Source organism: Heterodontus francisci, chromosome 22 (assembly GCF_036365525.1).
Source record: "Heterodontus francisci isolate sHetFra1 chromosome 22, sHetFra1.hap1, whole genome shotgun sequence".
In the NCBI taxonomy this organism is placed as follows: Eukaryota; Metazoa; Chordata; class Chondrichthyes; order Heterodontiformes; family Heterodontidae; genus Heterodontus; species Heterodontus francisci.
In genome coordinates this window covers 34,261,325-34,282,184 of record NC_090392.1, presented here as the reverse complement: position 1 = coordinate 34,282,184, position 20,860 = coordinate 34,261,325, and the positions used below count along the sequence as shown (strand labels likewise).

Here is a 20,860-nt window from a genome sequence, read left to right as displayed (position 1 = left end):
CAGGATCGGACACTGAACACACTGCACCCCACAGGGACATCACAACCTGCCCCCTCCCTGGGAAAGCTCAGGATCGGACACTGAACACACTGCACCCCACAGGGACATCACAAACTGCCCCCTCCCTGGGAAAGCTCAGGATCAGACACTGAACACACTGCACCTCACAGGGACATCACAAACTGCCCCCTCTCTGGGAAAGCTCAGGATCAGACACTGAACACACTGCACCTCACAGGGACATCACAAACTGCCCCCTCCCTGGGAAAGCTCAGGATCAGATACTTGATATCTGCTAAATAATTCTGACACACAGCAGGTTCTCTTAAATAAGAGATTAATTGATACAAAAACAGAAAATGCTGGAAATACTCAGCAGATCAGGCAGCATCTGTGGGGAGAAAAATATTTAATATTTCCGGTCTGTGACCTTTCATCAGAACAGGCAGAAAGATGCAGGGGGAATATGAGGAAGCACTTTTTTACTGAGCGGGTGGTAATGACCTGGAACTCGCTGCCCGCAAAGGTGGTGGAAGTGGAGACAATCAATGACTTCAAGAGGAATAGACTTGCAAGGCTACGAGGATCGAGCCGGGGACTGTGACTGACTGCATAGCTCTGTGGAGAGCCAGCATGGACTCGATGGACGGACTGGCCTCCTCCTGTACCATAAATGACTCCATGGGGGAAGCACATATCAACAAAACAAGGAATTCATGGAAACGCAAGACAGGTTCTTTATTATCTACAGATCAAATGTCTGTTGTATAATTGTACCACTAATTAACAGGCCCCTGTGAACTGCTCAAACTGCTGTTTTAATGCAGACTTTAACCAATTTATTTTAAAGAAGCGTTAAAATGGTGGACTCAGATCTCTCACACAAATATGTTAAATCTTTGTAGGATTATTGAGTCATTTTCGACTGGAAACTTAAACCTGCCATTTCACTTACAGTCAGGAACAAATCTCTGATTTGACAGCACATTTCCAGCATTCACTGTTGGTCTTCCTGACTCTAAACACACTTGTAAAGGAGCCTTCCTTTCCTTGCCTAGGAGCTCTGAACCATGGAAGAGAGCGGCTGAGAAATTTCTTACACACCTCAGGATTAACTCGCACGGGGACTTTGCTGTCAGAGAGACGAGAAAGACCAAAGTGCCGTTTGTCCCTCTCAGATGTGACTCTGAATGACTGTGTCCGGGCTGAAGTTCTGTTCCTGCCGTACGATCCTCCCCCAGATTGTCCTTTCTCTGCACCAGCCAGGTGATGCTAAACACTCAGGTGGAAAGACAAAAACTGACAACAATGTGTTTCAAACAAAGTTGATTTATTTGACATTTATCCAGAATATTAAACTCCAACCCAGTTATAAGGATTAATATCAGCAAAAACAAACCCTGACTGTCTGACAGGGTGGGAGATGCAGAAACTTTCATAACATTTAAAAGTACTTGGATATGCACTTGAAGTGCCCTAACCTACAAGGCTGCAGACCAACAGCTGGAAACTGGGATTAGGCTGGCCAGCATGGACACGATGGGCCGAATGGCCTCTTCTGTGTAGTAAATTTCCATGATTCCTATGTCAGAATGAACATGGTTCAGTCCTGGATGTGATTAACAATCGCAATAACAGCAGAATCCACCCCTCCAGTCACTTGTGACCTCGCTGGTGTCTCAGCAGGATGAATGACCGAGTAAATCCCTTCCCGCACACAGAGCAAGTAAATGGCCTCTCTCCAGTGTGAATGCGCTGATGTCTCAGAAGGTTGGATGAACAAACAAATCCCTTCCCACACACGGAGCAGGTGAATGGCCTCTCCCCAGTGTGAACTCGCTGGTGTCTCAGAAGGTTGGATGAACAAATGAATCCCTTCCCACACAAGGAGCAGGTGAAAGGCCTCTCCCCAGTGTGAACTCGCTGGTGGATCAACAGGTTCGTTGAATCAGTGAATTCCTTCCCACACAAGGAGCAGCTGAATGGCCTCTCCCCAGTGTGAACTCGTTGGTGTACCAGCAGGTGGGATGAACGGCCAAATCCCTTCCCACAATCAGAGCAGGTGTAAGGCCTCTCCCCAGTGTGAACTCGCTGGTGTGTCACCAGACGCTTTTTGCTTTTAAAGCTTTTCTCACAGTCAGAACAGTTAAATGGTCTCTTATCACTGTGAACAAGTTGGTGTGTTGTGAGCTGGGATGAATGAGCAAACCCCTTCCCACACACAGAGCAGGTGAACGGTCTCTCCCCAGTGTGAATACGCTCATGTACAGTGAGGTCAGCTAATCGCTTGAACCCAGTCCCGCAGTGAGAGCACCTGAATGGTCTCTCGTCAGTGTGAACACGTTGATGACACGTCAGTTCCCCAGAACTTTTATAGCACTTCCCACACTCTGGGCACTTGAAAGGTTTCTCGTCAGTGTGAACTCGCTGGTGCTTCAGCAGGGCAGAGAAATGAGTGCATCCCTTACCACAGACAGAGCAGGTGAATGGCCTCTCCCCAGTGTGAATGCGCTGGTGAATTTCCAGCTCAAATGGGTAACTAAAACCCTTCCCACAGTCCCCACATTTACACGGTTTCTCCCCATTGTGACTGCGCTTGTGTTTTGACAGGCCAGAAGAACGGCTGAAGCCTCGTCCACACACAGTACATGTGTACGGTTTTTCCCCATTGTGAACGGTGCTTTTCCCTTCCATGTTCAAAGACCGATAATATTCACAACCCGATGAAGTGAATGACTGTCAGATCTTGAAGTGATGTTTGGTTTGAGCTCCCCATCTGCAAATCCTCCCCTTCTAATACCTGTAAGTAAATTTAAAACAGAGAAAAGGGAGCATGAGAGAGAATTTTTAAAAACCCACAAAAATATGTTGTGAAATTGAGCTGAATGAATCTGGTAATTTTTGGGGTCGGCACTAGAAAAGTGACCATGAAAACTGCCAGACTGTCGTAAAAATCCAACAGGCTCCCAGCCCTTCAAACCTGATAGAATCACCATCTATTCTGACAATTCCATTGTAATTCTCTCACAAAATATCAACCTCTTTGACAAAAACACAGTTTCTCCACAGCAGAAAGGAAACTGCTCACCCACCACTCCGAATGCCCAATGATCTAGGATATTGCAGCTAAGCGTCCAGGACAAATTGCTATGTGTAAGGTGAAGATACAACAGGAGCAGGAGTTAGTGAAGAGGGTGACAGTAATAATCAGACAGACTTACTCACCAGGAAAGCTGCTATGGAGAGGATTCAATGGGATCCACCCAAAGCACAATCACTGGCACCGGTATAACAGACTCCAGTTATACCTGATTTAAAAACTTGTCAGGACACTGACCCTGATGTGACTATTGTCAAAGAGGCCGTACACCACGGGAAAGACTTTCCCTCGTCTCTCTCACCAAGTAAGGACTCACTCGTCCTACATGAGGGTTTGTGTCACAAGAATGGCTCGAACTTGATTTGGCTCACACTTTATGCCTTAGAAAAGAATTAATTTTGTTTATGCATCAAACTGGGGGCATGTTTCTGTTTCTTGAGTTCTCGATATGTTACATAATTATTACTGGTGGCCGATGATGCACCGGGCTGTGCAGCACCACCTGAACCTATGTCTCATCTGTGCCCAAATGAATCCAGCCCACAACAACTTGTATTTATATAGCGTCTTTAACGTCATAAAGCATCCCAAGGCACTTCACAGAAATGTTATAAAGCAAAATCTGACACCAAGCCACGTAAGGTGACATTAGGTCAGGTGACCAAAAGCTTGGTCAAAAAGGGAGGTTTAAAGGAGCATCTTAAAGGAAGAAAGCAGGGTAGAGAGGCAGAGTGGTTTCGAGAGGGAATTCCAGAGCTTAGGGTCCAGACAGCTGAAAGCACTGCCACAAGTGGTGGAGCAATTAAAATCAGGGATGAACAAGATGCCAGAATTAGATGAGCACAGATACCTACACAAGAACATGAGAAATAGACCACTCGGCCCCTCAAGCCTGCCCCACCATTCAATACGATCACGGCTGATCTTCTGACTCAACTCCACTTTCCCGCCCACTCCCCATATCCCTTGATTCAGTGAAAGACCAAAAATCTGTCTATCTCAGCTTTAAGCTATATTGCACAATGGAGCATCCACAACCCTCTGGGGTAGTGAATTCCAAAGATTCACAACCCTCTGAGTGAAGAAATTTCTCCTCATCTCAGTCTTAAATTATTGGCCTCTTATACAGAGACTGTGGCCCCCTGTTCCAGATTCCCCAGCCAGAGGAAACAACCTGTCAACTTGTCCAGCCCCTTCAGAATCTTGTATGTTTCAATATCACCTCTCACTCTTCTAAACTCCAGCTTATTATCATAGGACAACCCTCTCAACCCAGGGACCAATCTAGCAAACATTTGCTGTACTTCCTTCAAAGCAAGTACATCCTTCCTTAAATGTGGAGACCAAAACTGCGCACAGTACTTTGTAAATTGTAGTCAGACTTCCTTATTCTTGTCTCTGATCCTCTTGTAATAATAGCCAACATGCCATTTGCCTTCAAAATTGCTTTCTGTAGCTGCATGCTAATTTTCTGTGTTCCTTGTACAAGTACACCCAAGTCCCTCTGAACATCAACATTTACAAGTTTCACGCCTTTTAAGAATAGAAAAGCAGAATTTTTGCTACCAAAGTGAATAACCTCACACTTCCCACATTATACTCCATCTGCCACCTTGTTGCCCACTCACTTAACCTGTCTCTATCTCTTTGCAGCCTCTTTCTGTCCTCCTCACAGCTTACATTCCCACCTAGCTTTGTATCGTCAACAAACTTAGATACATTACTATTGGTTTCTTCATCAAAGTCATTAATATAAATTGCAAATATTTGAGGCCCTAACTGGTGCAGTTATTGGATTTTTCTTCCATTTGATGCATATAATTAATTTGAAAAGATTTTGAATTCCAAGCAATTTTGTTAAATATTAAGGCCTTGAGCAGGAATCATACCCTGGCCACTGTAGAGAGAGCATCAAATTGAAAATGGTAGACTACCTGATAACACAGTGCAAGCTGATCAACTTGTTTACATTTCTTACCTTTGCTCCTCTTATTCAGTTCTCAGAGGGTTGTGGGGCTGGAGGAGATTACAGAGATAGCGAGGGCAAGGCCTTGGAGGGAATTGAAAACAAGGATGACAACTTTAAAATCGAAGTGCTATGTAACCATGAACCAGTGTCGGTCAGTGAGCACACGGGTGATGGGTGAACGGGACTTAGCATCAGGAAGGAAACGGGCAGCAGAGTTTTGGATGACCACAAGTTTACAGAGAGTAAATTGTGGGAGGCTGGGCAGGATTGCATTCGAATAGTCAAGGTTTCAGCAGCAGATGTGCTGAGGCAGGAGTGGAGTCGGGCGATGTTACGTAGGTGGAAATAGGTGGTCTCAGTGATGGTGTGGATATGTGGTTGGAAGCTCATCTCAGGGTCAAACGTGTTACAAACAGTCTGATTCAGCCTCAGATAGTTGTCAGGAAGAGAGATGGAGTCAGTAGCAAGGGAGCGGAGTGTGTAGCAGGGACTGAGAAGAACATAAGAAATAGGAGCAGGAATAGGCCATACCACTCTTTGAACCTGCTCAGCCATCCAGTAAGATCATGGCTGATTTAATCTTGGTCAAACCCACTTTTCTGCCTGTTCACCATAACCCTCGACTCCCCTGTAGTTCAAAAATCTGACTATTTCAGGCTTGAATATATTCAATGACAACCTCTACAGCTCTCTGGAGTAGAGAATTCCAAAGATTAATGACCCTCGTCAGCTTCCTCGTAAATAGGCCACTCCTTATTCTGAAGCTATGTCCCCCCACTTGTTCTAGATTCCCCCATGAGGGGAAACATCCTCTCAGCATCGACCCTGTCAAGCCCCCTCAGAATCTTATACATTGCAATAAGATCACCTCTCATTATTCTAAACACCAATGTGTATAGGCCCAACCTGCTCAATCTTTCCTTACAAGACAAAACCCTTCATCCAGAGTTAAAGTTTCAGATCTGTGACCTTTCATCAGAACCTTCAAATACCCTGTCTGTGACCCTTCCCTGAAACGTTAACTCTGTTTCTCTCCACAGATGCTGCGAGACCTGCTGAGTATTTCCAGCAATAAAAACAAGAAATGCTGGAACCACTCAGCAGGTCTGGCAGCATCTGTGGAAAGAGAAGCAGAGTTAACGTTTCGGGTCAGTGACCCTTCATCGGAACGGTCATTTCGAACAAGTATTTCCAGCACTTTCTGTTTTTATTTTTGACAGTTGGGGCTTGTTTCTGCTGATGTCAATAATCCCTATAACCGGGTGGAATTTAGTATTCCGGGACCCGACGACGTGTCAGATTCAGGTTGGGTCGGGTTGCACTTCCGGGTCCAGGATTCCGGCTCAGGTTAGGCAGGGTCAGACACGCTCTATCACAGGTCAGTGGCTCCAAGGTCAATTTAATTTTTGGACTAGAAAAGCAGTTTTGTTAGTTATTTTAAGCTTGTGCAGATCAACAACAAAGTGAAAAACGGAAGGTCAGTTAACTGATGGTTGAGTTGGGTCGGGTCGGGCGCAGGAAAAAATGGAAGGTCTCGGGCCAGGTCACATGTGGTTCTGTTGGGCTCGGGTTGGGGTTTTTTTTGCAGATCCGAGCAGGCCTTTATGTGGGACTAAACACGACTGGTCTTTCAAAGAGCCAACACAAACACGACAGGTTGAATGGCCTCCCTCTGTGCTGTAAGTTTCTATGATTCTAGGAATTAGCTATTTAACCCCTCGAGCCTATTCCACCATGCAATGAGATCATGGCTGATCTGTGACCTAACTCTATATAGCCACCTTCACCCTATATTCCTTAATACCTTGGGTTAACAAACATTTATCAAGCTCAGATTTAAAATTAACAACTGCCCTAAATGATCTGCTGCTTGTAGAAGAGAGTTCCAAACTTCTACCACCCTCTGCCTGTAGAATTGTTTCTTAACTTCACTCCTGAAAGGTCTGGCTCTGAGGTTTAGATTATTCCCTCTTACCCTAGACTCACCAAACAATGGAAATAGTTCCTCTCTATCTACCCTATCTGTTTCAATTAATATACTGAAAACTTAGATCAAATCCCCCACTTCATCTTCCAATTCCTGGGATGACAACCCTAGTTTGTGTAATCTCTCCTTGTAACTTAACCCTTGGAGTCCAGGTATCGTTATGGTAAATCTGCACTGCACCTCCTCCAAGGAAGATATATCCTTCCTGAAGTGTGCGATCTGCAACTGAACACAGTTCTCCAGGTGTGGACTAACCTGGGATGTGTATCCCGGTGATTTCCAGTTATAGTGAGGTTTGAAATCATTTCCAGACAGAATGGACAAACCTTTTTCCTTCCATATTCAAAGGCCGATGATATTCAAGTCCTGATGAATTGAGTGACTCTGTCAGATCTTGATCTATTGCTTGGTTTGAGTTTCCCGTCTCCAAATCTTCCCCTTCTGATCCCCTGTAAAAGGAGTTTACAAGAGCCATCACTGTCAGTCCAGGATAGAAATTCACAACATTCTCTCCTCCTGCTTCCTGCCCAGGATGGCTGCACATGCGCCCTGTTGCACATTGCCCTCCAGGAAGATGGCAGCCATTAACCCAGGCCTGTCACTGGGAGAAGCTGCTGCCCTACTTGGTGCAAACATAGGACCAGTAGTTTCTTGTTCAGGGTTTGAGACCTACACTGGGTGTTTGTAAATTGGATAATGTTCCCTGTTTTATACTGGGATCTGGAACTGCACTCTGCGGGTGTGTGAAGCCCAGTTGCCCTGGGATTTATTAATCCCTCCCTTCAGCCTCCTCCTTCCTGTTCCATTCCATATCCCCCACTTTTTCTCTCAACCCTTCCCCCTCTCCCAGAAACACTACTGGATTCCCCCTGCCTTTACCTTCCACTCCAGCAGCCTCCACATTGAACACATCATCCTCCATCATTTCCCTCTAGTGTGATGCCACCACCAAACAGGTCTTCCCCTCCCACTTCAGTATTCTGGTGGGACATTCCCTCCGCAACAGTCTGGTCCAAACCTCTATCACATCCAACACCCACTTCCCTTTCCATGCAAGCACAGGAGTTGTAACACTGCCTTTTAAGTCCTCCCTTCTCACTGTACAAGGCCCTGAACACACTCTCAAGGTGCAACAGTGATTTACTTGGACTTCTTTGAATTTAATATACTACATTCACTGCCCGCGATGCGGTCTCCTATACAAAAGGGAGACCAAACACAGATTACGCAACCACTTTGTGGAATACCTCCCTTTAGCTCGTGAGCATAACCCTGAGCTTCTGGTCGTCTGTCTTTTAATTCTCTTCCACTCTCACTCTGCCCTCGGCCTCCTACAATGTTCCAATGAAGCTCAAGGACAGCAGCTCATCTTTCAATTTGGCACTTCAATCTTCCGGATACAACAGTGAGGTCAACAATTTCAGTTACAATTCAATGGGATGCAAACAATAACCCCAGCACTTACCCGCACCATCAGGAGAGATGGTGAGAAACCCACGGCGTGCAGAGTGAGAATAAAATCAACGAGTCAATGAGTTTCTCTCCTATAATTAAAGTAAAATACTGCAGATGCTGGAAATACTCAGCAGGTCTGGCAGGATCTGTGGAGAGAAGCAGGTCAAGAACTCCTTTCATCAGAATGTTCTCTTCTGGTCACTGGGAGCCTGAAGCCCCGCCCACTCTGTGCCGTCACCAAGATAGACGCGCATGCGCTCTGCTCCCAGTTCAACAAGATGGCGGCCGTTAACCTGGACCTCTCCCGAATGAAGCCACGGAACAGCAAACCTGGGACCGAGAAGTTTTCATTCGGTGCGCGAGACCTACAGCAGGTGTTTATTGAAGCCTCCCAGTCCACCCGCCGGCTCCATTCCTCCAATGCGCTCTCACCCGCTGCAAAAGCGACTGCAGCACTCCCAGGGCTCTGATCAATGTGACACTGAGCCTGCGCACTAGACTCCATTGGCGTGTGAATCGAATCATAGAAAATTTAAGGCACAGAAAGAGGCCACTTGGCCCATCGTGTCTGTGCCTGCGGTAAAAACAATCCACCTATTCTAATTCTGCCTTCCAGCATTTGGTCCGTAGCCCTGCAGATTACAGCACTTGAGGTGCATATCCAGACTCCTTTTGAATGAGTTGAGGGTTCCTGCCTCAACTACCCTTTCAGGCAGTGAGTTCCAGACCATCTCGCCCTCTGGTGAAAAAGTTTTTCCTCATCTCCCCTCTAATTATTCTACCAATCATTTTAAATCTATGCCCCCTCGTCACTGACCTCTCTGCTAAGATGAATAGACCCTTCACCTCCACTCTATCCAGGCCGCTCAAAATTTTGTACACGTTAATCAGATCTCCCCTCAGCCTTCTCTGTTCCAAGGAGAACAATCCCAAGCTGCATTTTTTCAGTCCCAGCAACAACCTCATAAATCTCCTCTGTACCCTCTCTAGTGCAATTACATCCTTTCTGAAATGAGCTGACCAGAACTGCACACAGTACTCAAGTTGTGGCCGAACCAATGATCTATGCAGTTCCAGCATAATGTTCCTGCTCTTATATTCTAAAGCTAGGCTAATAAAGGAAAGGATTCCATATGCCTTCTTAACTACCTTATTCACTTGTCCTTCTACCTTCAGGGATCTGTGGACATTCACTCCAAGGTCCCTCACCTCCGCTACACTTCTCAGTATTTTCCCATTAATCGTGTATTCCTTTGCCTTGCTTGACTCCCCCAAATACATCGCCTCACATTACTGAGTTAGAGTGACTGGCCTGTAATTATTCAGTTTATCCCTCACTCCCTTTTTAAACAGAGGTTAACAGTCCTCCAATTGGACAGGGAGCCGTGGTTTACTAAAGAAGTTGAAGCGCTTGTCAAGAGGAAGAAGAAGGCTTATGTTAGGATGAGACGTGAAGGCTCAGTTAGGGCGCTTGAGAGTTACAAGCTAGCCAAGAAGGATCGAAAGGGAGAGCTAAGAAGAGCAAGGAGAGGACACGAGAAGTCATTGGCGGATAGGATCAGGGAAAACCCTAAGGCTTTCTATAGGTATATCAGGAATAAAAGAATGACTAGAGTTAGATTAGGGCCAATCAAGGATAGTAGTGAAAAGTTGTGTGTGGAATCAGAGGAGATAGGGGAAGCGTTAAATGAATATTTTGCGTCCGCATTTACAGTACAGAAAGAAAATGTTGTCGAGGAGAAGACTGAGATTCAGGCTACTAGGCTCGATGGGACTGAGGTTCACAAGGAGGCGGTGTTAGCAATTTTGGAAAGTGTGAAAATAGATAAGTCCCCTGGGCCAGATGGGATTTATCCTAGGATTCTCTGGGAAGCCAGGGAGGAGATTGCAGAGCCTTTGTCCTTGATCTTTATGTCGTCATTGTCGACAGGAATAGTACCGGAAGACTGGAGGATAGCAAATGTTGTCCCCTTGTTCAAGAAGGGGAGTAGAGACAGCCCTGGTAATTATAGACCTGTGAGCCTTACTTCGGTTGTGGGTAAAATGTTGGAAAAGGTTATAAGAGACAGGATTTATAATCATCTTGAAAAGAATAAGTTCATTAGCGATAGTCAGCACGGTTTTGTGAAGGGTTGGTCGTGCCTCACAAACCTTATTGAGTTTTTCGAGAAAGTGACCAAACATGTGGATGAGGGTAAAGCAGTGGATGTGGTGTATAAGGATTTCAGTAAGGCGTTTGATAAGGTTCCCCACGGTAGGCTATTGCAGAAAATACGGAAGTATGGGGTTGAAGGTGATTTAGAGCTTTGGATCAGAAATTGGCTAGCTGAAAGAAGACAGAGGGTGGTGGTTGATGGCAAGTGTTCATCCTGGACTTTAGTTACTAGTGGTGTACCGCAAGGATCTGTTTTGGGGCCACTGCTGTTTGTCATTTTTATAAATGACCTGGAAGAGGGTGTAGAAGGGTGGGTTAGTAAATTTGCGGATGACACTAAGGTCTGTGGAGTTGTGGATAGTGCCGAAGGATGTTGTAGGGTACAGAGGGACATAGATAGGCTGCAGAGCTGGGCTGAGAGATGGCAAATGGAGTGTAATGCGGAAAAGTGCGAGGTGATTCACTTTGGAAGGAGTAACAGGAATGCAGAGTACTGGGCTAATGGGAAGATTCTTGGTAGTGTAGATGAACAGAGAGATCTTGGTGTCCAGGTACATAAATCCCTGAAGGTTGCTAACCAGGTTAATAGGGCTGTTAAGAAGGCATATGGTGTGTTAGCTTTTATTAGTAGGGGGATCGAGTTTCGGAGCCACGAGGTCATGCTGCAGCTGTACAAAACTCTGGTGAGACCGCACCTGGAGTATTGCGTGCAGTTCTGGTCACCGCATTATAGGAAGGATGTGGAAGCTTTGGAAAGGGTGCAGAGGAGATTTACTAGGATGTTGCCTGGTATGGAGGGAAGGTCTTACGAGGAAAGGCTGAGGGACTTGAGGTTGTTTTCGTTGGAGAGAAGGAGGAGAGGTGACTTAATAGAGACATATAAGATAACCAGTGGGTTAGATAGGGTGGATAGTGAGAGTCTTTTTCCTCGGATGGTGATGGCAAACACGAGGGGACATAGCTTTAAGTTGAGGGGTGATAGATATAGGACAGATGTCAGAGGTAGTTTCTTTACTCAGAGAGTAGTAGGGGCGTGGCCCTGCCTGCAGCAGTCGTAGACTCGCCAACTTTAAGGGCATTTAAGTGGTCATTGGATAGACATATGGATGAAAATGGAATAGTGTAGGTCAGATGGTTTCACAGGTCGGTGCAACATCGAGGGCCAAAGGGCCTGTACTGCGCTGTAATGTTCTAATTCTAATTCTCCGGCACTGCACCTGTATACAGTGAAGACTGGAAAATGATGGTCAGACCTTCTGCTAATGGCCTGCTCAGGTCTGCAAATGAGACCCAACCCGAGCTCGACAGAACCCCATCCGACCCTGAGTCCTTCCATTGTTTCCCGCGCCCGAGCTGACCATCAGTAAACCTACCTTCCGTTTTTCACTTTGTTCCTTACCTGCACAAGCTTAAAATAACTGTAGTAAATTACCAAAAAGTAAATTAACCTTAAAGTCACTTACCTGAGGTGGTGATAGAGCGTGTCCCATCCGGCCCGAAAGGACCCGAGCCCGAATGCCAGATCTGGAAGTGCGACCCGAGCCCGGCACATGTCGTTGGGGCCTGTCGGGTTCAGGTCTGGTAGCAGGCCTTTACCTTCCGCTATTTCCTCTCTTGCTTCTTTTAACAGCCTGAGGTACATTTCATCCGGCTCTGGTGACTTATCAACTTTGAAGGATGCTAAGCCCGTTAATATTTCCTCTCTCCCTATGTTTATCACATCCAATACTTTACACTCTCTTCCCTAACTATAATATCTGCATTGTCCCCCTCTTTTGTGAAGACAGACTGTTGGAGAATTTTCTGAGCTTTGCTAATTATTTCTTAACTTTGTAGAAATAGAGAAACAGGACGCAGCTTGTAGCGAACCTAACCAATGATCAGGAAATATAGACAGAGCAACTGACCACAATCATCTGGCTTAGGAAGGGACAGAGCTCATGATGGGTTTTGGGGAAGTGAAAGCAGAGTGTTCGTCACTGACTCTTCCGCTTTTATCATGTTTGTGCAACCTAGCCAGAAGTAACGGCCAAATATAGTACCTGGAGTGTGTACGTTAAATAGGGAACAATAGCTTGTTATGCTCGAACTAACGCTCTACTGACCTCGGACATTGCAAAGGGCACAGAGCTGCAGGTGGTCTTGTGGTTGTCCTGTGGTTTATGCTTAATTGTGAAACCGCTAGCTCTGCTTCTTTTATACTATACAAGTCCACGACGATTTGTAGCTCGAGGGAGCAGCACTGGACCGCATTTAGATAAGGTGTGATTCCCCATGATATCATGCAATAAAGTGTTTGATTCTCAACATCTGAGTCTGGAGAATTTGTTCAACAATTGGGCACAATCTGGATTTTCTCCAGCAGTTTGGCGTAGTCGGCAGGATCCCTGAGTTCACGGGATCCAAAAGAACCTAGTGAAGAAATAATTGACAGGATCAGGGATAAGTCAACTTTTCTGCGACCCTTGTGTCTCAATCACCGAGCTGAGCCGGAATTAAGAGGGCGACTGGGCCCCACGTGAAGGCCAGATAACTGGGAGAGGGGGACTAGAGGGGTCAAGGAACAATTGGCTGAAACTTGATCAGAAAAGATCTAAAATTCCGCGAAGGGAAGTTGAAAAGGAGATAAGTAGAAAATCCAGTAAAATGTGGCGAATTCGGTGTAGTAGTAGTACCAAATTCCGGGAATTTGGTGATCCTAATTTGAGTTTGCACGAGCTGTTCCTCCACCGGGTGGAGTAAAGAGGCTGTGGGACAAAAGGAGTTAGGACAACCGTTTGGGACGGTGAATGACTGGGGCTGTAACTAAACTACCAAATTGACCCGACAGGCACGTGATCGTTGCTCCTGAGTCCACGAGCCGGAATCTGGCCCGAGAGAGAGAGGCTGTGGGACGGAGGGAGAACGAAAGAGCGTTGGCCTGAGAAACAGGGGTGTGCCGGTTAGCTGACCTTGAGAATTTAACATTAACTGCGCCTGTTCGTATCCTTGTGTCTATTCGTTTTGTTGTGTCTTGTTTGTTTTCCTTTGTTTTAATGCTACTTGATTCATAGAAAAGAACTCGTAAATTTAGAAGGTTTTGGGAAAGTAGAAGTAAGAGTGGACTAAATGGCTTCCAAGAAGCAAGGGTTGCCCCCGAGGACAAGTAAACCATGTCCTCTGGAGAAAGGCGACCCACGTCCATTTGCCCCCTCGAAGAAGACGCAGAAGCGCCACGGTAAATATGTGTTTTAAAGATAGGTATGTTTTGGAGTAAAAACAAGTAACTGTGTCTTTGATTCGACTGTGAGAATGTCGGACTCACTCATATAACATCGGCAGTTTTGATTTTTTTTTAATATTATTGCAGTGAATTGGAATTGGAATCATCTTTGTTGTAAAAAATCCTTGGATTAGGAACCTCTTACAAGTGATACAAAAAGTTTGGAAACAATTGGAGTTTAATCTAAAATGCTGTCTTTCCTGATGAAGATGCTTTCCTTTGAAGTTGAAAATGTTACACATGATTTTGTTGTTTTTAAACCCCAAGGATACCAAAAGGATTGAAAAGGTTTAAGATGGATAGTCCTTTTCGATCAGAAAAGAAAGGTTTCGTAAAGTGACGAAGCTGAGAATGTTTTGCTCCGCCCCCTTGGAGACAAACAAAGAACTTAACTCGCTGCAGCTTTTTGCATAGCTGAGAGTCAAATTTATACATATTGGACATTGTTAAATTTTACATTTCTAAATAGACAGATAGAATTGGACAAATTAACCCATTGGGCTCAGGGGCAGAGCCACAGTGGATTTTTTAAGCAGGTGACGGCAAGTTCCAAGGCCACATGAGAACTGATGCCACAACAAGAGTTCCAGCAGCTTTGAGAATTTAAAACTTAATTGCAGACATCAAATATCATAGCATCTTTATCAATAAGACAAAATGCTTGAGAAGGAAAGATAGTTGCAAACATTTCTGTCCTTAACGTACAAAAAGTACAACCAAGTTTGGGCATAAGAAATTGAAATCAATAAACAAAATTTAACTGATATGAGTGGTTATTTAAAGCACTAAAAAGGAAATTTATCTCATATTTAAGAGGACAATCAAAGTTTTAGAAAATAACAAATCAGTGGTTTACTGTGTTGGACATTAGCAATGGGTTCTGGTCCATACAGTTGGCACAAGAGTCAATATAAATTTGCGTTTACGTTCAAGGGACAACAGTACATCTGGACATGTCTCTCCCAGGGATTTTATAATAATCCATCGATATTCCACCTTCCTTCAGAAGGTTAGAGTGAAAGTTAAGCTGAAAATGGCACCGATAATGAAGGAAAAGGTTTCTTATTTGGGAATAATAATAACACAGGGAAAGCATGAGACAGAGCAAAAGTGAGTGCAGACAATCCTCGAACTCCCCCTAGCGCTAGATATTAAAGCTCTAAGATAAAAAAAAAGGACAGTTCCTATTTCAGGTTGTGAGATTAAACAGACAAGAAGCACCAACCCCACGGTTAACCCCACATTCTAATTACTGACGAGTAAGGTTACGACCCAACAGCCACAAGTGACTGGTCTCCCTTGCCCGGTCTTGACTACAGGACTAGAAAATGGACTTGCGATAATAAAAACTAATAAAATTGTATATGATAATATAAAGCTTGAGTTGGTACGGTAATATTGATTTTCTCAGATATCCAGCTACCTGACTGGTGCCCTGAGAAGACCCGAGAGTTGTACAAGGTATTACTGTAACAATTGTTGAGACAGGAATTTGGTAATGAGAAAATAATAAAGGGAAAGAGCCATAAACGCAGTTTAGTGAATGACGCAGCCACAGTCCTTAATACAGGAACTTCAATTGTCAATACTGTAGATTTGGAAAATGTGGACCAGAAGGTTAGAACTCTCAGTCAGCTAGTAAAGGATATTTTTTTTAAAAAGGAACAAAAGGCACAGAAGTGGTTGGTATTTGTGGGTTGAAACAAAACGTACTGTTGTTCACCGGACAAGTCCGGTTATGTCCATACTGGTACTCCTTCGTTGTGGTGGTTAAGCAATATCTCCCCTTTCCCATATAGGCCACATGGGTTAGCCCTGACAATGCTTTCCTAGTTTCCATGCTGCAATTTACAGTGGCATTAAACCCACATTTTGATTCTGCCGTTTTATATATAGGATGAGGACATATGACCACCTGGTTTTCCAGACTACACTCAGACAATGTTGTTCCAACTACCTCTTTTCCAATTTCCATAATGTAGGGTAAAATATCATAGTATTTTATATAATCTTTTCCTCTTATCACCCCTATATTTTCTACTTCATGTAATTGTATCCCTAACTTATCTCTCAGAATTACAGGTATTCCCAACACTACTCCAATACTCATAGATCCTATATTTACACATTCCTGACCTTTCCATACCTTAAGCTTTCTGAGTTGGCACCTGATAATTTTATCATTTGTGTGACTAGCTAAGTCCTCCAACTGGGTGTAATTGATCCAAACTGGTACCTGTCCTGCAGCAATTTGCCTCCAATTTTCCTTCGTTTGTTCTAACATCCACGGACCATATGTACTACAAACACTTTCATTATTTGAAATGTCGTGGACCTCCTTTACCTTTTCTATGATATCATTAATAGTATGAGCATGACCTTCCCGTACTCTCACCAGTCCTGTCACTGTTTTTGACTGATCCTGTCCTACTTTAGCTACACCACTTCTGTGCCTTTTGTTCCTTTTTTTAAAATATCCTTTACTAGCTGACTGAGAGTTCTAACCTTCTGGTCCACATTTTCCAAATCTGTAGTATTGACAATTGAAGTTCCTGTATTAAGGACTGTGGCTGCGTTATTCACTAAACTGCGTTTATGTCTCTTTCCCTTTATTATTTTCTCATTACCAAATTCCTGTCTCAACAATTGTTACAGTAATACCTTGTACAACTCTCGGGTCTTCTCAGGGCACCAGTCAGGTAGCTGGATATCTGAGAAAATCAATATTACCGGTACCAACTCAAGCTTTATATTATCATATACAATTTTATTACTTTTTATTATTGCAAGTCCATTTTCTGGTCCTGTAGTCAAGGCAGGGCAAGGGAGACCAGTCACTTGTGGCTGTTGGGTTGTAATCTTACTCGTTAGTAATTCGGATGTGGGGTTAACCATGGTGATTGGAGCTTGTTGTCCGTTTGATAAATTTTGAATGCTGGTTTGATTGTTGGCTCCTTCCCTTGTACACCCCCCAATGATTTTGACACAAAAGGTCCCTGGAGGGCCTTTGCTGTCAAAATCTGACACACCTGGTAGATTAAATTGTCCACTAAAATAAAAGCAAAATACTGCAGATGCTGAAAATCCGAAACAAAAACAAGAAATGCTGGAAATACTCAGCAGATTAAATTGTCCGCCAGGCATATAGTAGTTCTTTTCAGGATATTATATAAAGGGGCTGGCTTTAAGTCAAATCCATCAGTAAGGTTCCTGCAATACCCAACAAGGCCCAAAACTGATCTCAGAGCCTTAGTATCTTGTGGTAGGGGGAGTTGGAAGTTTGAGGATTGTCTGTACTCGCATCTGCTCTGTCTCACGCTTTCCATGTGTTATCACTATTCTCAAATAATAAACCTTTTCTTTCAATATCTGTGCCTTTTCCGGGTTAACTTTCACTCCAACCTTCCAAAGGAGTTGAAGGAGCGCCTCCAGTAGGTCAATTGTCTCATTGATAAAGATGCTGTGACATTTGATGTCTGCAATTAAGTTTTTAAATTCTTAAAGCTGCTGGATCTCTTGCTGTGGCATCAGTTCTCATGTGACCTTATATATAAATTTTACTCTCAGTAATGCAAAATTGTGTGGTGGATTAAATGGAAAAACAGTAGCTGCAGCGGGGTTTTTTTGTCTGCAAGGGGGCGGAGCAAAATCTTCTCAGCTGCGTCACTTTACAAAATCTTTTCTTCTCTGATCGAAAAGAACTACACTCCATTTTAATCTATTTTTTTCTCAATCCTTTTGGTATCCTTAGGGTTGGAAAACAACAAAATCATTTGTAACATTATCAACTTCAAAGGAAAGCATCTCCATCAGGAAAGACAGCATTTTAGATTAAACTCCAATTGTTTCCAAATTTTTTAGCATCTTTTGTAAGAGGTTTCTAATCCAAGGATATATTTATATAACAAAGATGATCCCAAATTCAAATTCACTGCAATAAATATTTAAAAATGAAAACTGCCAATGTAATATGAGTGAGTCTTATGTCCGGAACTTAAGACTCCCCCAAAACTTGACATGCTAAACTTGAAAATTCATTGTGGTCATAAATGAAATTTCCAGGGTTTTTTTCAACTTAACAGGTCAATTAACCTTAATTGTATAAACTTAACTCAGACTTATTAATTTATAATACTTATTAACTACACACAGAACAGAATAGCATGTGCTTTTTTAAAAAAAAGATATATAAATTACGTGATTTTTCTTGTTCTTTCTTCAGGTGCCTTTTCAAATGTCTGTAATAAAACCAAAAACTAAAGAAAAAGTTATTTAACATTCTTAACACAAAAGATTTAACAACAACTCCTTACACAAACTTTAAACAGACAGAATCTTTCCTATCTCTCCTTTGTTTATCCTTCTCTTCCTTAAACCAATATCCAGTTCCTGACATTTGCTACTTAAAACAGTCAGTAAAACATGTCTTTAATTTAAACTCCAAAAAAAAAACTAGAACAAATTTTAAACTGGAACTCCAATTAAAGCAGTGTTTTAAACTTCAAATTGGATTTCTGCCAAACCTCTTCAAACCTTCAAGGCTGAAGCTTATCTCTTACAAAATTGTTCATTGCCTTTTCACAGTTGCAAAACCAACTTTTAAAATCAAAATAAAATTTTAACTTAAAATATAATTCAATTTTATATCCCATTCCTGGGTGCACAATCTTAAATTGAAATAAATACACTCAACTATCACTTTTCACACTCATTCAATTCCAAACAACTTAGAAAATTGATTCCTGTAATGGGTTATGAATTCAAAGTACCAAAATCTCTGTCAAATTCCCTGTCCCGATGTCAAGCTTCAACTAATTCACAACCAAAATAGGTTCCCACAAAATATACACGTGTAAAAATAGAAAAAGTAACAGACTCATTAAGGCCAGACAACAAAGAGTTAACGACAAGTCGGTTCTACAGAACACAAGCTGCACATCCCACATTTATGGAAGCTTCCAACATTCACACATTCGAATCAAAAGACACAGTAACTTGTTTTTACTCACTTGAAATTTCCTCCTCCTGCTCAACAGGAGGTTCAGACTTCTTAGGAGCCGGCCTCTTTTGTGTTTGCGCGACCAGGATCCTGGCTTTGGGTGCCTGTCTCACTTCCTCAGACTTTCGTGCAATTTCCTGACTCTTCCTCCACGACTCATCTAAGTGCTTCTGCATTTCCCTCTGCCAGTTGAGATACGCAGACCAACCTATGTTCATTTTGCCACTTTTCTCTATCTCACCCAAAACACATCCCAAACTCTCAATTCGGTCCTTATTAAAGGTACCGTCGGGCGGGAACATCTTTTCCCTACCCTACGTCCACTTCACCCATCTCAGGACATATAGAATGCTTTCAGGCCCATAATGTATGTACATATATGCATTAGGTGTTCCCTTGGGGGGGGGGGGGGGACCCCAGTCCCCTTTGTTAACGAATTTCCCATAATTACAACAAAAGCTAATCAGACTTTACCTTGCCGGCCGGCTTCCGAATTACCTACCAATCTCGTCAACCTGGTTCTGACGGGGCCTCTAACCACCCTCAAACTTTTCCAGATCCGGACGGGGACTCTAACCCCGAGGGGGACTCTAACCACCCTCTGAGGGGGACTCTAACCTCCCTCAAACTCTTCTGACTTACCCCGGTAGTGCTACACAGGTGAGCGTGTGCGTTTCCTCGGTCAAAACCTCGTATTGCCGAAATCATGCAGCCGCGGTCATCGAGCCGTTGACCCGCGAGGCACCACGCTATTCTCCCGTGCTAGCAGTCCGGGGGTTCATCATCTCGGTGGAACCTCCAAGAAACTGTTGTGGAATAATCAGACTTGGCACGGGGCGTACTCGCAACCGACTTTTATTAACTTGTGCACAAGGAGAACAAACACAGTAGAGCTCACATTGAGACTCAGTGCGATATTCTGAAGAATTTCAGTAAAACAATGGCAATTATACTATTCTGCAACCAATAATCTTACAACAATAGTTCAATCCTTAATTTGCATTCTAAAGCACCAATAATATTACAATTCAGTTTTTGCTCTAAACGAATGAGATACAGTAATATTTCAATCCTTCGTTTACATATCTATCTCACCATTGGCCTTGCAGCTGGTACAGCGCAATAACAGAAAGGTACATAATGCTTCAACAACATTCTTCTTATCTCATCACCCAGACATGACACATTCCTAAGGAACAGTTAGTGTGAGAAATATACTGACCAGGCAAACCCACACCTCAGGATCCACACCATCACTCTCATCAGCATTCAGAACTGAATACCTGTTGGAGAGTGAGATGCCCTCCGGTCTCCGCACTACCTGCCTGTTTCTTTTTGACTTCTTGGTGGTCACCTATTCCTTCTCTCATTGTATACTGTTAAGCTGTGGGGTGACCACATCCATAAACGTGCTATCCACATTGTTCTCATCCTCATCAGTGCACTGCAATCTCACCGGCAGCTGTTAAAGTTCCAAAACCCAGAGCTCAAGCTGCTGCAACTGACGATACTTCCTGCACAAATGGTTCTCAAGGAAACAGGAAGTATCCCGGAGCTACTACATAGCACAGGAGGTGCAGTCTCAAGGTTGAAGCAACTCTGCCATTCCTTTATTTATTCGTTGACCCTTGAATAGGGCACATTCATTTCCACGGGGAATACTGGGTAACAGCTTTGTCATTGGAAGACCTGGTAAGTGATTGAAAATAATTTTCCGTGATCCTATTGAAATGAAATTAACTAAAAAGTCACAGAGAAAACCAACTTCAAACTGTGCTTCAGTCACGGATGTGATTAATAACAGCCAAATCCAATTCCTGCAGTTCACAGATAAACTCATTGGTCTCCCAGCAATTGGGGCGAATTTCTTCCCACACGCAGGATATTTAAAGAGCCTCTCTCCACTGGGAGAATGCGCTGATCGTGCATCAAC

At 43.6% G+C, this 20,860-nt stretch overlaps 1 protein-coding gene across 13 annotated transcripts; it reads right to left on the bottom strand.

Annotated features, from left to right (window-relative positions):
- Positions 1–1,311: 1,311 nt before the first annotated feature.
- On the bottom strand, positions 1,312–19,843 carry LOC137381304 (zinc finger protein ZFP2-like). Of its 13 annotated transcripts, none has more exons than XM_068053652.1 (5): positions 18,938–19,843; positions 18,126–18,184; positions 12,130–13,078; positions 7,383–7,505; positions 1,312–2,800 (listed from the first exon to the last, which is right to left on the bottom strand). In XM_068053652.1, the coding sequence occupies exon 5, from the start codon at positions 2,692–2,694 to the stop codon at positions 1,657–1,659; it is 1,038 nt and encodes a 345-aa protein (XP_067909753.1). In that variant the 5' UTR covers positions 2,695–2,800; positions 7,383–7,505; positions 12,130–13,078; positions 18,126–18,184; positions 18,938–19,843; the 3' UTR covers positions 1,312–1,656. The 13 variants fall into 13 exon arrangements, with proteins under 13 accessions (XP_067909753.1, XP_067909755.1, XP_067909760.1 ...); XM_068053654.1 differs by having other exon boundaries at positions 18,126–18,166; XM_068053659.1 differs by having other exon boundaries at positions 7,312–7,505; positions 18,126–19,843.
- Positions 19,844–20,860: the final 1,017 nt, after the last annotated feature.

Excerpts from the sequence above, each read along its gene's own strand:
- LOC137381304 (XM_068053659.1), bottom strand. The coding sequence starts at position 2,694 with ATGGAAGGGAAAAGCACCGTTCACAATGGGGAAAAACCGTACACATGT.